At 40.6% G+C, this 17821-nt stretch overlaps 1 protein-coding gene across 1 annotated transcript in view; it reads right to left on the bottom strand.

The window, feature by feature from the left end:
* Positions 1 to 277: 277 nt before the first annotated feature.
* The window catches only part of ABHD17C (abhydrolase domain containing 17C, depalmitoylase), a 47042-nt gene continuing 29498 nt past the window's right edge, over positions 278 to 17821 (bottom strand). Inside the window, exons 2-3 of the mRNA XM_056571963.1 lie at positions 11391 to 11570; positions 278 to 1820 (exon numbers count right to left, since the gene is read on the bottom strand). Coding sequence (XP_056427938.1) covers positions 1601 to 1820; positions 11391 to 11570 — 400 coding nt within the window. The 3' untranslated portion in view covers positions 278 to 1600. The remainder of the gene's footprint in view (positions 1821 to 11390; positions 11571 to 17821) is intronic.

Raw genomic sequence — 17821 nt, 5'->3', positions numbered from 1 at the left:
TATTTTCTTTAGGGCAGCCACATGAACATGTGCAGATAACTCACTGACTTGTAAGGGAGAGTGTTGTGGGCATGCTCTGTGACCTGTGCAGGGAACAAAAAGAGGCATGCTGCATTCATCACCTATTGTGACAACCATACAAAACACTGAAAACTGCATTCATTGGTGTGTATGTGTGGCGATCCAGAGAGCTAAATATTTGCTTCAAACAATAGATCACTGTGACAATATATCCTATCATATAGAAATAAAGACTACAGTAGGCTTGATATCTCCTTTCCATGCATTCTTTATTCCAACACAATTGTAGTACTGTCCTCAAGCAACAAGAAACAAATCAGCGCATATTCCGTTAACAAAACAATTTCTTAGACTCACAGTATATTTTCAGGCCTACAATCCCTTTAATGCTAGAGATCAAGGAAAAAGGGATGTTCACCTGTTTACCCACAGGGATTAAGAACCAGAGTCGAGCCTGCACCTCTCCAGCAAGGGGACATAGACCCAAACATGTAGTGTTACACTTTGTGCCTTTCCAGTGTCAAAAAAGGGGAAAATATACTACAAACTGTAGTAGAATTTTTGTATTCTTTACAGCTTTTTTTTCTCACAAATCCTTATAAAAAATCACTTAATAGAAAAAGAAAAACAAATCCAGGGATAAAAAGTTAACAAAACCCTTGAAGTTGTTTAAAAAAAGCGGGCCAGTCATTTCTTCGTGTATAAGGACAAGAAATAAACAGAACGGCAAGACTTTAATGTCGAAAGGGAGCAACGGAATCTATATGGAATGCATTCGTGAGTACGGGAAGGGAAACTAAAGGCAAAGGAGTTACAGCTCTCTACTAATAAAGGTTCACATTAAAATTTTTACATCACATTTTACTTATGCGAATGTCCCATGAGCCGGGGTTAAGAATTTTTCAAGAGATTTTTTAAATAATGATCTATGAACTCTATCCATTTATTCATCTTACATGATATTACATGGAAATAATTTACCATGGATAAATACTTGAATTATTCAGCGTCCTACCGGGAATTACAAATCTGCCCAGAAATGCCCCATCACAATACCACGTTATATGATTTACCAAACAAGCAAAACTCCTTGATTCAGTTAAAAAAAAAAAAAATCATCCATTAAAGTAGAATAGATGTATTATTAGGTAAAATTCTGCTTTAGGTCCAACCAAGATAAAAAAAGAAAAAGAAAAGAAAAAAAAGCCAGCGGCCCCGAAGCCGTCTTGATGGGATTTACCGTCAGCATGATGATGTCCTCCAAAATGTTATTGTGTAAACATGTTCTATAAACTGTGCTCTAGAAAATGAGGCTCCAGATCCTTTTTAATGGACTCCTCCAAAAGGCTGAGATTTTAGATACAGCAGCTGACAGCACATGAATTAAGAAAAACCAAAAAAATAAAACAGAAAAAAAAAAAAAAAGACAGGTGCCACTGGATGCTTGATCTGAGTGATCTAGCCCCAATGTGGGCATGTTCGGGCATTGGTATGATTGCCCAGCACCATAGTGGACACGTCTTGAAAGACTCGCCGCTTCTGCCGTTCACAGTAACTGAGGTAAGACTGGCGGAGGCTCTCAGGAGTTGGGTAGCTCATGAGATATGAACTGCTTTAGTCTTTCTAGATACTGCGCATACAGCTCTATGTCGTTGTGCCCTGCTCCTTCCACCCAAAGGGGCTCGACAGCCCGTGGGCAGCGCTCATACATTGCCAGGCCATGGGAGAAATCGATCACTTCATCTTCTGTTCCATGGATTATTAGTACTGGAGACGTCACCTTAGAAATTTTGTCAATGCTGCAAGTAACAAAAAAAAGTATTATTATTAATATTATTATTAACAGAAACCGCATACAAATGTTTTCATTTTTATTTTTTTTTATTTTCAACCTTTTGTTTTCTTCCAAAAAAGTAAAAAAGGGAGTATAAAATATGTTCTCTTTTAATAATAAAATGTGTATAACATGGTATTTAAACTATATAACATTAGGACCTTCATGAAAGGACAACTAAGAATCACCTAAAGACAAGCAAATCCTAGAATACAATTCAAATACTGAGAATTTTTAGAAGAGCAATGTGCATTTCTGCCTCTAGCGGTGTTGCAGGGAAAAGGCTCAATTTAGTTCGTTTGTGGCTGGGCTCCCTCTTCCTGGTATTACAGTAGTTAAAGGGTTACGCCACCCCTAGATATCTTATCCTCTATCCAAAGGATAGGGGATAAGAGGTCTGATCGCGGGGGTCCCGCCGCTGGGGACCCTCGCGATCTCGGCTGCGGCATCTCAGACATCTGGTGCACGGAGCAAACATCACCAGTCATCGTGCTGGATAACTGGTGATGCAGAGGCTCGTGACTTCACGGCCACACCCTGCTTGTGATGTCATGGCCACGCCCCTCAATGCAAATCTATGGGAGGGGGCGTGACAGCTGCTCCTTGGCCGGACATTTGACATTTATCTGATTCCTTTCAACCCGACCACAGATACTAGAGATGAGCGAAGTTACAGTGATTTGATACAAACTTCTCGGCTCAGCAGTTGATGACTTATCCTGCATAAATGAGTTCAGCTTTCAGGTGCTCCGTTGGGCTGTAGACTCTCTCCTAGGCCTGTATCCACCTTTTCCAGCCCACCGGAGCCCCTGAAAGCTGAACTAATTTATGCAGGAAAAGTCATCAACTGCCGAGCCGAGAAGTTCGTGACGAATCGAATCACTAACTTCACTCATCTCCAACAGATACTGTTCTCTCCCGCCACACAATGTTTTGGCTGACTAGTAAATATTTTTTTCCCTTTTCTCTAGGGATCGACCGATACCGATAATCTGTCACCTTTCAGGCCGATAACTTATACCGATATTCCGGTATAAATTATCAGCTATAAATTGCCCGGCGGGGCAGAAGCCGTTGCTGATCTATGATTTAAAGCGGGCGCTTTAAATCAATGAACTACAGTGGCTTTTGCAGTGCCAGAGACCGCCGCCGCCGCTGCCTGCTTCTCTCCCCCTGCCTGTCCTGAGTCTAACCACCACAGTTGCCCCATCGCCTACCCCCACATACCACCGCCACCGTCCCATTGCCTCCCCCCCCCCCCAATCCTCTGCCCACATACCGCCGCCGCTGCCCCATTGCCTCCCCCCCATCCTCAGCTCACATAACGCCACTGCCCCATTGCCACCCCCCATCCCCGGTGTTATAATTACCTGTTCCTGGGGGTCCGCGATCATTCTGGCTCCGTCGGGCGGTCGCGGTGCGGGCGTTGCGGGGCATTATCGGCAAGGTAATTGCCGATACCGATAATGTCCAAAATCGTGATTATCAGCCGATAATATTGGCGAAATAATCGGTCGATCCCTACTTTTCTCCTCTAAGATGTCGAGAACCAACATCCAGGAAAAATAAATAAATTTTATATAAATATATATATAAATATATAAATATATAAATATATATATAAATATATAAATATATAAATATATATATATATATAAATATATATATATATATATATATATATATATATATATATATATATATATATATATATATATATATATATAAATATATATATATAAATATATATAAATATATAAATATATATATATATATATATATATATATATAAATATATATATATATAAATATATAAATATATATATATATAAATATATATATATATATATAAATATATATATATAAATATATATATATATATATAAATATATATATATAAATATATATATATATATAAATATATATATATATATATAAATATATATATATATATATAAATATATATATATATATATATAAATATAAATATATATATATAAATATATATATATATATATAAATATATATATATATATATATATATAAATATATATATATATATATATATATATATAAATATATATATAAATATATATATAAATATATATATAAATATATATATATAAATATATATATATATATATATATATATATATATATATATATATATATATATATATATAAATATATATATAAATATATATATAAATATATATATATATATATAAATATATATATAAATATATATATAAATATATATATAAATATATATATAAATATATATATAAATATATATATAAATATATATATATATCTCCTTCTCCACTGTGCATTTTTTTTCCCAGATTGCTCACACAATATGGCACCAGTGTTCGCAAAGCTCTGATCCCCTTCATCATTTACTATAGAGCACGAACATGGGCCCTTCAGGAAAAACAGACATAACATTAGTGGAACACTACTTTCTTATCACTACAGCCTTGTCTTTTTTGTGGTTGACAGTCTAGGGCAGTGGTCTCCAACCTGCGGACCTCCAGATGTTGCAAAACTACAACTCCCAGCATGCCCGGACAGCCAACGGCTGTCCGGGCATGCTGGGAGTTGTAGTTTTGCAACATCTGGAGGTCCGCAGGTTGGAGACCACTGGTCTAGGGAAATGATTCGTGAAACCATTTCCCCTTTTTAAATATCTTTTACTGTCTCAGAATTCGGGCTGTCCTTCATAGCCAAGGCCTGAAAACCCACAATTACCTAAAATACAGAATTACTCATCGCTTAGGGCAGTGTTTCCCAACCAGGGTGCCCCCAGCTTTTGCTAAACTACAACTCCTACCCGGAAATCCAACAACTGGAGGTGCCCTGGTTGGTAAACCCTGACTTAGGGGTTTCCAAAATTGTATAGTTGTGGCAATCTCATGTAAGCTAAAATACCTTGACGCCAAGGCTGATACACTTCACCTAGACCGATGTATTTGGCACACAGTATTCCCTATATACCTGTATCCATCTCTCAGATGGGAGTATCTGTACTGGTTTTAAGCCTACGCATGTAAACAAGAATGTTTCCATTCACTGACAGCAAACCAATATATATATATATAGAAAGCACGGTGTAATAGAAGGTTTCAGAGCTTTTCATTATGCAACGATTATGTAGAACAACATCACCCTGGAAACCCCTTTGGTTTGCTTTAAATGTCTGAATGCTGAACACTGAATACTTCATAACAGGACTCACATCTACCTTTACTTTAGCAATGACATTTTCTGCCACTGGTTTTCCATTTGCTCCAGTTAAACAACATTTACATTCTGCAAAAACTGGAATTGCTCCCTTGGCCAACTTCTCTTCCGACTAGAGGGGAAGCCAATATTTAAACAGCACAGTCTGCGGACGGTTCCTCCACAGCTGAAGCATGTTTCCCTGAAATGTCAGGGTTATCGGGTGCAGAATAGAAGCGGTCGTTTCTGAAGAAATCAATAAGTATTGTATTTAGGTGATACCAGCAATACAGAGAGCTTGATATTCTAATACTCAACAGCCATGCACTAGAAAAAGTTTGGCAAGGAAACAGAGATTAAAGGGGTACTCCGGTGGAGTTTGTTTTTTTTTTTTTTTTTAAATCAACTGGTGCCAGAAAGTTAAACAGATTTGTAAATTACTTCTATTTAAAAATCTTAATACTTTCAGTACTTCTTAGCAGCTGTATGCTACAGAAAAAATTCAATTTTTTTTAAAATTTCTTTCTTTTTTGTTTTGTCCACAGTGCTCTCTGCTGACACCTGATGCCCATATCATGGAACTGTCCAGAGCAGGAGAAAATCCCCATAGCAAACCTATGCTGCTCTGGACAGTTCCTGATATGGACAGAGGTGTCAGCAGAGAGAACTGTGGACAAGACAAAGAAAAATTCAAAAAGAAAAGAATTTCCTGTAGCATGCAGCTGCTAATAAGTACTGAAAGGATTAAGATTTTTAATTAGGAGTAATTTACAAATCTATTCAACTTTCTGGCACCAGTTCTTTGAAAAAAAACGTTTTCCACCAGAGTACCCCTTTAAAGGGGTACTCCGCCCCTGGCATCTTATCCCCTATCCAAAGGATAGGGTATAAGAGGTTAGATCGCCGCGGTCCCGCTGCTGGGGACGCCGGGGATCGCCGCTGCGGCACCGCGCTATCATTACAGCACAGAGCGAGTTCGCTCTGTGCGTAATGACGGGCGATACAGGGGCCGGAGCAGCGAGTCGTCAATGCTCCACCCCTCATGACATCACGGCCCGTCCCCTTAATGCAAGTCTATGGCAGGGGGCGTGACGACCGCCACGCCCCCTCCCATAGACTTGTATTGACGGGGACGGGCAGTGACATCACGAGGGGCGGAGCCATGACGTCACTCTGCTCCGGCCCCTGTATCGCCCGTCATTACGTGCAGAGAGATCTCGCTCTGTGCAGTAATGATAGCGGGGTGCTGCAGCGGCGATCCCCGGGGTCCCCAGCAGCGGGACCGCGGCGGTCTGACATCTTATCCCCTATCCTTTGGATAGGGGATAAGATGTCTAGGGGCGGAGTACCCCTTTAATAGGAGAACTTTCTTTCCATATGATGACAGGGTTCCATGACAAAAAAATGTAAATAAACTTGATCCATTAGAACAGTGCTTCCCAACCAGTGTGCCTCCAGCGGTTGCAAAAGTACAACTCCCGGCATGCTGGGAGTTGTAGTTTTGCAACCGCTGGAGGCACACTGGTTGGGAAGCACTGTTCTAGAGCTGGCTGAACAAAGACCTTGTTCTATCAAGAAGATCTCTTATATGTTCATCCCTATCCCCAATAGTGTACTACAAAACAAGAAACCTCACCCCCTCCTTGGACAGCTGTAGGTGTATACGACATGTAGTGCAGACATTTTGTATATAACCTTCATATTTTGGATATTTTACAAATGTTCTCTATAACTGTGCAAAGTGGGCAGGCTCTTCCCGATGCTTTTTCAGAGTTGTGCTTTGTGTTGTCCCAGCGATATTATTCACACCTTTTTTTTTCTCCTCACATTTTCAAAAGGTCTCTTGTGCTACTTTGAAAATATGTAAAAAAGTTATTTTCGCTCCACTTTAGTTTTTTCGCACTCAAAAATTTTTTTTGGGTTGCAGCCATATTGGATTTTTTTTCCCGCCAAAATCTGCAATTTTGGTGCCAAATTTTACATACCAGAAAATTCTGGCGGAAACATCTCACAAAATATTCCATGGTGACTAGTGACAAGCGATAACTGTATAAATAAAACATTTCTGAGCTTAAATGTGAGTGCAGTGACCAAGAAAAAAAAAAAAAAAAAAAAAAAAAATTATATATATATATATATATATATATATATATATATATATATATATAATTTATCTCTTTTCTTTTCAATAATTATTTTTTATAATTACTTAAGTAACACATTTCCCCCCAAAAATAAATATGAACAATAAAACTACAACCATTTCTGTGATTTCTATCAAAAAGCTGGTGTGAAATTTTTGATGTAAACTGGACTCTCACCCTTTGAAAATATCATGTATAGCGGACAATATACATGGACACGCCCACTTTTACTAAACTGTGTAAACCGCGGCACAGAGCTCTTTGAAAATGTGGAGCAAATTTTTTTTTTTTTCGCGCTAAATTCTTTGAGAATCTCTCCCATTGTTTCCACCCAGGTAATATGATTCCAATCCTCATACTGTAGATATATCCCCACTCATCCCTTTCTAGTATTTAGGATATTTTACAACTAATTTGGCAAATCGACAGTGGGATTTTTTGGTAGACAGTTTGTGTAAGTCCCTTTATTTTTCATGAGTGTGTGAATAGGGTATAAAATATCAAGACTACCTGACCCAGGGTATCTGAGGTGAGCCACAAAGCATACTGTACAGTAGGATCCATGCAAGGCCAGTGGAAGAGGCCTGCACACTGTAGCACCCGCCCAGCGGGCATATGGGCCAAGGCATGCTGTGTTTGGAAGATGTAGCAACCCCACAAACAAGTTGACGGGCGCCACATCTGTACATCCATTTTAGTGGAATATTAATGGGTTTGGCCAGGATTTATGCTCGAAAACCACATCAACATTGCCTTAAAGGGGAACTCCGGTGGAAACCAGTAGAAAACAAATGTTTTCAAATTAACTGGTGCCTGAAAGTTAAAACAGATTTGTAAATGAATAGAAAAATATAAATGGAAGTGCAGCTCACAAAAAATGAGTCGAGGTATGAATGGCTAGTACTTACACCGCAAAGTACAATGTGATTAAATAAAATAAAAATATAAAGGGTCCCATTCACCTCTAGACTAATACCAGAAAAACTGATACATGACGGTAATAAAATAAAAGATTGGAACTGTGCTTCAGATATATGATGAAAATAAATTGTTTTTATTCATAGATATCAATATAAAATACAGCTGATATATCTTGATCATGACAACTAGAGATGAGCGAACTTACAGTAAATTCGATTCGTCACGAACTTCTCGGCTCGGCAGTTGATGACTTATCCTGCATAAATGAGTTCAGCCTTTAGGTGCTCCGGTGGGCTGGAAAAGGTGGATACAGTCCTAGGAAAGAGTCTCCTAGGAATGTTTCCACCTTTTCCAGCCCACCGGAGCACCGGAAAGCTGAACTAATTTATGCAGGAAAAGTCATCAACTGCCGAGCCGAGAAGTTCGTGACGAATCGAATTTACTGTAAGTTCGCTCATCTCTAATGACAATCATAGTAAAATATAAGCAATAACTCCTTACACAGGGCCCTTGTGTGGAGAGAAAAAAATTGCAATAATAAAATATATATGGTTTTAAAAAAATATATGTAAAATATTGTGATACCGCAGAAAAGTCTGAGATCCAGTGATCCAGCATAAAGATGATGCAGTTAGGCAAGTTAAGCATGTATCCAAGTCCGCTTTTATATCAATTTGTGCAGCATATATTTATCGGCTTATGGCAATAGACGTGCCGAGCTTTGGTTCCTGGTCTTCCTATAGAGGCTGATATGCGCTGGTGTGCATGATCAGACTCCGATGGTGAAGACAGACCTCGTGGAGGAATTCTCGGCGTGTGACGTCAGCTCTGCAGCGCTGGATGTCAGCCCGGTGAATGCTGTTAGTGAGAACGGTGTAAACCAAATGCTGGCAGCTGGATTAGTAAGAGCAGTGGTAGAAGTCCTTTGTTAGACTGCGGTAACAGGATAATAGCAGTGATGTTGCGGTAAAAAATAACTAGACTCGTTTCAGGGTACTGAATATTGACCCTCTCCTCAGTAGAAGACTGAGGAAAGGGTCAATATTCAGTACCCTGAAACGCGCCGGTGCGCACGCCAGCGCATATCAGCCTCTATAGGAAGACCAGGAACCACAGCTCCAAAGCTCGGCACGTCTATTGCCATAAGCCGGTAAATATATGCTGCACAAATTGATATAAAAGCGGACTTGGATACATGCTTAACTTGCCTAACTGCATCATCTTTATGCTGGATCACTGGATCTAAGACTTTTCTGCGGTATCACAATATTTTACGTATATATATTTTTTAAAACCATATATTTTTTATTATTGCAATTTTTTCTCTCCACACAAGGGCCCTGTGTAAGGAGTTATTGCTTATATGTTACTATGATTGTCATGATCAAGATATTATATTAGCGGTATTTTATTTTGATATCTATGAATAAAAACAATTTATTTGCATCATAAATCTGAAGCACAGTTGTAATCTTATTTTAATTTAATTTTATTACCGTCATGTATCAGTTTTTCTGGTATTAGTCTAGAGGTGAATGGGACCCTTAGATTTGTAAATTACTTCAATTAAAAAAATCTTAATCCTTCCAGTACCTATCAGCTGCTGTATAAAACAGATATTTGTGAATTTCTTTTCTGTCTGTCAACAGTGCTCTCTGCTGACACCTCTGTCCATGTCAGGAACTGTCCAGATTAGAATCATCCCCATAGCAAACCTCTCCTGCTCTGGACAGTTCCTGACATGGACAGAAGTGTCAGCAGAGAGCACTGTTTTCAGACTGGAAAGAACTTCACAAATGTATCTGTAGTATACAGCAGCTGATAAGTCCTATAAGTATTAAAAAAATTTAAATAGAAGTAATTTACTGTTTAACTTTCTTGCACCAGTTGATTTGAAAATATTTTTTTTCTACCGAGGTACCGCTTTAAACCCTAATCTTTGATTCAACTCTGTAACGACACACAACCTGGTCACAAGTTGTGAACACTAGAACAAAAGGACAGAAGCGCTCAGCCAAACTCGTAGTGTATGGACGCCATAACAGTCTCTATTTAGCTCTGCGAGACAGTCATGCATTCGGACTCCCCGCGTTCTGTTTTCCGAGGTAAGGGAACGGAAAGCGAAGGGACAAAATGCTCAGCAGAGTAGTACTGTGCCTTTGTTCTAGCGATTGGTGGGAGGTCTCCTCAGCCAGACTCCCATCGATCCCAACTAGGACATGTCAGAAGGTGAATTATACTTTAGGCCACATTCACATGTACTGTGTTTGCAGCGGCATTGACACTGCATAAATCAATGTAACTAAATGATTAAATACGGCGTCAAAACTTCTGCTAACATAAAATCTGCAGCATATATAGTACATGTGAACACCCTCTTAAAGGAGTAGTCCAGTATCCAAAAACGTATCCCCTAGCTGCTTCCACCTGGTGCCCCGGCTCTCTGCCTGAATGGAAAGGGTTGACCATGGCACAAAGCTGTGGCTTATATCTCCCCTCCAGGTATCTGTATTAAAGAGGAGAGCGGGATGCCGTACTGAAGATCATGGGGATCAAAGCAGTTGGCCACCCCGCAATATGACACTTATGCCCTATCCTGCGGATAGGAGATACATTACCTTATACTTTATAACCTCTTTAGAGTACGTTCACACTGGAATTCCACGAGTACAATTCCGCGTAGTGAACTTTACCATCAGTGAGAATGGGTCTTCCGCGAGACCCATTCACACTGCCGAATTTAAGTGGCGGACAATTCCGCCGCTGAAATTGTTCCATACAAAGAAAGAACATGTTCATTTTTTGAACGGAATTATGCGAGTACTGCATAGCCATCAATGGTGACGGTGCAGTGCCCACGCGCTCCTACCGTAGAAGTATTTTCTGCAGCGGCCGCCTGACAATCTCTGCTAGCGAAATTCCGCGAGCGGAGATTACACAGTGTCAACGTACCCTTAAAGTTTCACTGATTGTTTTAAGTGACTGGATACATCTATTTACATTTACAGGAAACTAAAGACTGCTATAGGATAGAAAATATAACACAATGGGCCTGATGTATCAAGAGTGGAGTGTAGTCTGTATTTTTCCCTGTTATTTATTAATGTTGCGCCTTTAGACAACAAATGCAACACAAAACCCTACAATCTACTCGGAAGCGCCTCATTTTAGTATTTGGTGGAAGAAGTTCAATATAAATTATACTAGGCTTCAAAACGACTCTTTGTACAAGCAATCTGTTGTCTTACCTGGGAAAGGCGTCAAAACAGTAGGTTTTTCTTGTGTCAGGAAAAGCAACCCGCAACCCCGACATAAGGGGGGAATGTAGAATGACAGCTGCACATTCATAACGTGATGCTAGGTCTACCGTAGGGACTGTGCCAATGCTCTGGCCATAGAGGATAATGTTTTCAGGGCTGACTGCATATCTGTAGAAAAAAAATAATGAAATTTAGGTTTATAAGTTCACTTTTTATATACCGTATATACTCGAGTATAAGCAGAGTTTTTCAGTACGATTTTTCTACTCACCTTCCTTCAGTGGGAAGTTAGGGTGAGCTGGTCCAGGCCATCTATCCTGCAGGGACCGTCCGGTGGGGAGGGTTGGTCTTTCTCGGCTGTCCATTTTCACCGGGAGGCCCTCTTCTCCGCTCCGGGCCGGCCCCGGACTAGTGACTTTGCCTTGACGACGACGCATAGGGACGTCCGTGCGCAGCAGACGTACCTGTGCTTGAACGTCCCTGTGCGTCGTTGTCAAGGCCACGTCACTAGTCCGGGGCCGGCCCGGAGCGGAGAAGAGGGCCTCCCGGTGAAAATGGACAGCCGAGAAAGACCAACCCTCCCCACTGGACGGTCCCTGCAGCATAGATGGCCCGGACCAGCTCACCCGTCCTTCGCCGAGGGGAGTAGAAAACTTAAAGGGGTTGGGTCTGGATGATGACGAAGGCCGCAGTGGTCTTCAACCTGCGGACCTCCAGATGTTTCAAAACTACAACTCCCAGCATGCCCGGACACCGCCTGTCAATCCCTTCATCAGTGGTCCGCAGGTTGAAGACCACTGATGAAGGGATTGACAGGCGGTGATAAAGGAAGGGGGGGGGGGGGGATGATGATGGGGGAAGATGACAGGGTGATGATGACGGGGGTGTTAATGACGGGGGTCTGGATGATTACATGGGGGGTTGATGTATTTCCCACCCTAGGCTTATGCTCGAGTCAATAACTTTTCCTGGGCTTTGGGGGTGAAATTAGGGGCCTCGGCTTAGACGGTAGTATAATTCTGCCATAAATAGGCCAAGGTTGGCAAATTTACAAAGGTAGAGGTTCCTGACAAGGAACGATTTTAGACTGAATAAACAGCAATACCTTAAAAATATTGAAGTGAAAAAAAAAAAAAAAAAACATTTACAGACAGATGCAAAACAAGAATATACATGAAGACTGATGGTACAAGGGATGAGTAATACCACAGAAATGTAGTAAACATGCGGACAACTCCATAAAGTACAGGAGACGCTGCACTAATGCTCTGTACGATGCCTGAGCTCCAGACAGTAAACTGGCAGAATTGGTCTGTCTAGTCAGCAAATGGTAATTGGGAAGAAGGAATTTTACAGTCGGGGTAACAGATGGAGGTGCCCCCGGGGCATTACCCAGCGGGCAGCTGTGAACTTCACTAATGAACTGACTGGTGGTGCAGCGTAACCAGCAGAGACAAGGACAGAGGCGCGATTGCAGGTGTTCACCACATGACAGTCAGGGGGAAAAGGAAATAAATCCTTTTGGAAGATTTCAGCACCTTTTTCTATGGTCAACGCTTCATACTGCGGAGAAGACCTTTGATCAGCTTTGGTTTCCTAAATGGATTAACTTAAAACCTGTTTTGCTCCAATGGCTTATATCTTCAGCAACCCCCTCCCATTCCCCGAACACCAGGTCCACAGAAAGGAATGCATTTAATGGACAATTGGTAAAGGAAGGCTAAAGTTTAGGCTACGTTCACACTGTGAAGCCCGTTAATTTAGGATCGAGAAAAGCCGGAGAAAAAGAAAATGCTTGCACCAGCTTTTTCTCCAAAAATAAAACGAAAGTAAAACTTTCCCGGCTGCTCAGTGGGGCTGATCGTGACCACCGCAGTTAAAATGGGACGTGGGCGGGGACGCAGGCGGAGGTCCTCTTACCTTCCTCCGGCGTGTCCCTTCGGCGATTGATTGCTCAAAACCTGAGATTCAGGCTTGAGCAATCGAACGCCGATAACACTGATCAATGCAAAGCTATGGCTTTTCAGTGAACAGTGTATAAGATCAGTGTGTGCAGTGTTATAGGTCCCTATGGGAGCTATAACACTGCAAAAAAAACTATAAAAGTGTAAAAAAAAAGTTAATAAATGTGATTTAACCCTTTCCTTAATAAAAGTTCAAATCACCCCCCTTTTTCCCAAAAAAAAAAAATTTAAATAAATATAAAATATGTGGTATCGCCGTGTGCATAAATGTCCGAACTATAAAAATATATTATTAATTAAACCGCACGGTCAATGGCATACGCGCTAAAAAATTCCAAAGTCCAAAATAACGTATTGTTGGTCGCTTTTTATATAATGAAAAAATGAATAAAAAGCGATCAAAAAGTCCGATCAATACAAAAACGGTACCAATAAAAACTTCAGATCACAGCGCAAAAAAATTAGTCCTCATACCTCCCCATACGCAGAAAAATAAAGTTATAGGGGTCAGAAGATGACAATTTTAAACGTATCAATTTTCGTGCAAAATTGAATGGGTTCTGATTTTTAAAAGGTGAGGAGGAAAAAACAAAAGTGCAAAAAACGAAAAACCCTGCGTCCTTAAGGGGTTAATAAAGATACCTCAATACAATAAAAACAATAGGTCAGTGTCGACAACACCAACCAATCACCTCCTTGGTTGAACTTGGACGTTGTCATTTTTCAACCATACTATGTAACTATGTCATTGTTTTCCAACCAGGGTGCCTCCAGCTGTTGCAAAACTACAACTTCCAGCATGCCCGGACAGCCTTTGGCTGTCCGGGCATGCTGGGAGTTGTAGTTTTGCAACTGCTGGAGGCACCCTGGTTGGAAAACACTGAACTATGTAATGAATCAAAGCTCAAGTTGCACTGTGAAAAAAAAAAACTAAAAAAATGTCATGAAATAAAGGTCAAGCTGCTCTTCAGTTCCTTGCAATGTGTTACATATTACGATGGTCATGCATCACAAGTTGGGACTAAGGAAGCGTGCTGTATTACTTACAGGATATCCAATAAAAGTTCACTACAAACCTAACACTCCATGTAAATACTACAACATACCATTAGGACAGTAAACATAACCTCGACGTGTTGTCTCCTCGTGTTATTCTGCACGTTCCAAGCCCTTTACTATCTGCTAAAATTACAATGCAACAGAACACAAACAGGTAGTCAAAATAGACCGCTAAATAGTGTAGGGCATCAACTCTTCTACGGCTTCTCGCCCTTTATACATCTCCTTGAATAAAGCCGCCCCTCACCCCATATCATGCAGGAGCTCCTTCTGGTCATCTACGTGGTAAGACCTATTGATCACTAACTGTTGTATACAGTGATAAGGCAATAATCTTAAAAGGGGTATTCCAGGAAAACACTTTTTTATATACAGTATATCAACTGGCTCCAGAAAGTTATACAGATTTGTACATTTCTTCTATTAAAAAATCTTAATCCTTTCAGTACTTATGAGCTTCTGAAGTTAAGGTTGTTCTTTTCTGTCTAAGTGCTCTCTGATGACACCTGTCTCGGGAAACTCCCAGTTTAGAAGCAAATCCCCATAGCAAACCTCTTCTAAACTGGGCGTTTCCCGAGACAGGTGTCATCAGAGGATTTAGACAGAAAAGAACAACCTTAACTTCAGAAGCTCCTAAGTACTGAAAGGATTTAGATTTTTTAATAGAAGTAATTTACAAATCTGTTTAACTTTCTGGAGCCAGTTCATTATATATATATATATATATATATATATATATAAAATTTTCCTGGAATACCCCTTTAAGCATTGCTTTCCAACCAGTCAACGGCTGTCCGAGAATGCATGGAAGTTGTAGTTTTGCAACAGCTGGAGGCACCCTGGTTGGAGAACTCTGTCTTAGGGTGCATTCACACCACGTTTTTGCAATTTAGTTCCAATTTGAAAACCATGCGGAACCCTATTGAAAACCGTATGCATTGACTCTCCATTGAAAACCGTATGCCAAACAATGCATCAGCTTGTGTCTGTTTTGCGTCTTGTACGGTTTTGCCTGTTTTTTTCCTGTATCCAAAACCGTAGCCTACCACGGTTTTTGGTCTGGGTGAAAAACCGTATTGAAACCATATATGTTTTTTTTTTTTTTTTTTTTTTTAACACGGGAGTCAATGGGAACCATAGAGAACTGTATGTGTGTATGGTTCCATCCAGTTTTTGACTTTACAGTTTTTTTTTCTTGGAATTTCAATCAAACAAGTGAAACTTTATTCACAATGGAGTGAAAAGTTAAAAAACCTACACTTTTTTTTCCCTTAAAAAAACAGATGCAACCAGACATCATTTTTTTAAAGACCGTATACGGGTTAACATTTGTACACACGTTTTGATACAGTTTAGTTCGGTTTTGAGGAATCCGTTTATCAAAAACTTGATACGGGAACTGTATTGCAAAAACGTGGTGTGAATGCAGCCTTAGCGTGACGCTGCACAGACTGCCCACATGAGACCATGTCAACAGCAATTCTCTTGATCAGCTTTTGGATGTCTTAGTGCTGGTAAGAGGTAACCACAAGAGACTGGCACGTGCAGCAAGGTGTGGAAGCACCCTTTAAAATTGCCCTATAATCCTCCATGTTATATTCTAGGTGTACAATAAAACCCCAAGCAGAAGTGTCAGGACATGCAAGACTCCGGCTTCTGCTTCAAATTAGTGCAAAGAATGCTAGGAAAAATAATAAAGGGGGTACTCCCCTGTAAAACTTTTTTTTTTTTTTTTTAATCAACTGGTGCCAGAAAGTTAAACAGATTTGTAAATTACTCCTATAAAAAAATCTTAATCCTTCCAATACATTTTATGGGCTATATACTACAGAGGAAATGCTTTCCTTTTTGGATTTTTCTGATGTCACGACCACAGTGCTCTCTGCTGACCTCTGCTGTCCATTTCAGGAACTATCCAGAGCAGCATATGTTTGCTATGGGGATTTTCTCCTGCTCTGGACAGTCCCAAAAAATGGACAGCAGAGAGCACTGTGGTCGTGACATCAGAGAAATCCAAAAAGAAAAGCATTTCCTCTGTAGTATATAGCCACTAAAAAGTACTGGAAGGATTAAGATTTTTAATAGAAGTCATTTCAAATCTGTTTAACTTTCAGGCACCAGTTGATTTAAAAAAAAAAGTTTTCCACGGGAGTACCCCTTTAAGTTCCCTGGAAAACCTAAATGAAGCCCTTGTCTGTTCTGACGAACCGGTGATTAATTTGCACTAGGTTTTTGCGTTTAGTCGCTTAGAGGAGACGTCATGTTTGGACTCGTATTTCTGACTCCAATGTGATGTTCCATCTCTTTACAGAAGGTGGAGAGGAGTGTAAAATATAAGAGACAGGCTGGAGCCGCAGGTCCTTGGAAATACCATCCCGGGCTGTCACAAGCTGCTGTAAAGTCATTTCATTTTCCTCTGCCTCAATTCTGAAACAGTAAAGAGCGGTGTGTGCGTAGCTATACCCCAGAGACAGGCAGAAGTGAAGCAATGCATGGGGGAGAAGAGACAGGATGATAATACACAGCAGTATCTTCATATAGATCTAACACTCCTGACAAACCTCATTTACATGGCTGGTATGTCATTATACACCGTCACCTGTGCCGCCAGCCTGAAACAAGCAATGCAAACAATATTAACAGGGAATTCCATCTTCTGACTATTATGTGGACAACTAGTAAAGACTTACTGACAATCAACCTGTCACATAATGGTATAATATAGAGCGCTGTATTCTACCTAAGAACAGAGCACCGGCTGGTGTAAATCAGTAGGCATCTGTCCAAGGGCAGCCATAGAGGGGTGGTTTTCCGCATGGCTTTTTGCTCTATTATAAGAATCACTCCAGAGCAAATGAGGTGACTGAGTTATACCAAGGAACTGCTGTAAACTTGATTTCCTACTAATTCTGCATGCTTATACTGAAAAGGCCAGGGAAGGGGAACATCCAACCCGCAACATTTTTCAAGGTCACTAGTGGTTCCCAACAAAGTGCTGCAATAACCCATTCCGGTGGGGAAGATAGCGATCAGATGCCTGTGGCAGAGCACCACCCCAGGTGTCCTAGCACGTCTTAGGCTGCATTCACACCTTGTTTTCAGCCTACGGTTGCTGGATCCAGCTGGGGGAGGGGAAAACCAGGCACTCCCGTAACCCAGCCGGACCGGCGCTGAAATCCATTTACTTTAATGAGCCGACCGGAGCCAAACTGTGACTCTGATCGGCTCCTTTTTTACCTGTATCCGGTTTAGTGACCGGACCTAAAACCGTAGTATACTACGATTTTAGGTCCGGTCAGGAAACCGGTTACGGGTAAAAAAGTAGCCGACTGGCATCACTGTTTGGCTCCGGTCGGCTCATTAAAGTAAATGGATTTCAGCGCCGGTCCGGCTGGG

The sequence above is a fragment of the Hyla sarda genome, chromosome 4 (genome assembly GCF_029499605.1).
Source record: "Hyla sarda isolate aHylSar1 chromosome 4, aHylSar1.hap1, whole genome shotgun sequence".
Lineage (NCBI taxonomy): Eukaryota > Metazoa > Chordata > Amphibia > Anura > Hylidae > Hyla > Hyla sarda.
This window is presented reverse-complemented; position numbering and strand designations above follow the sequence as displayed.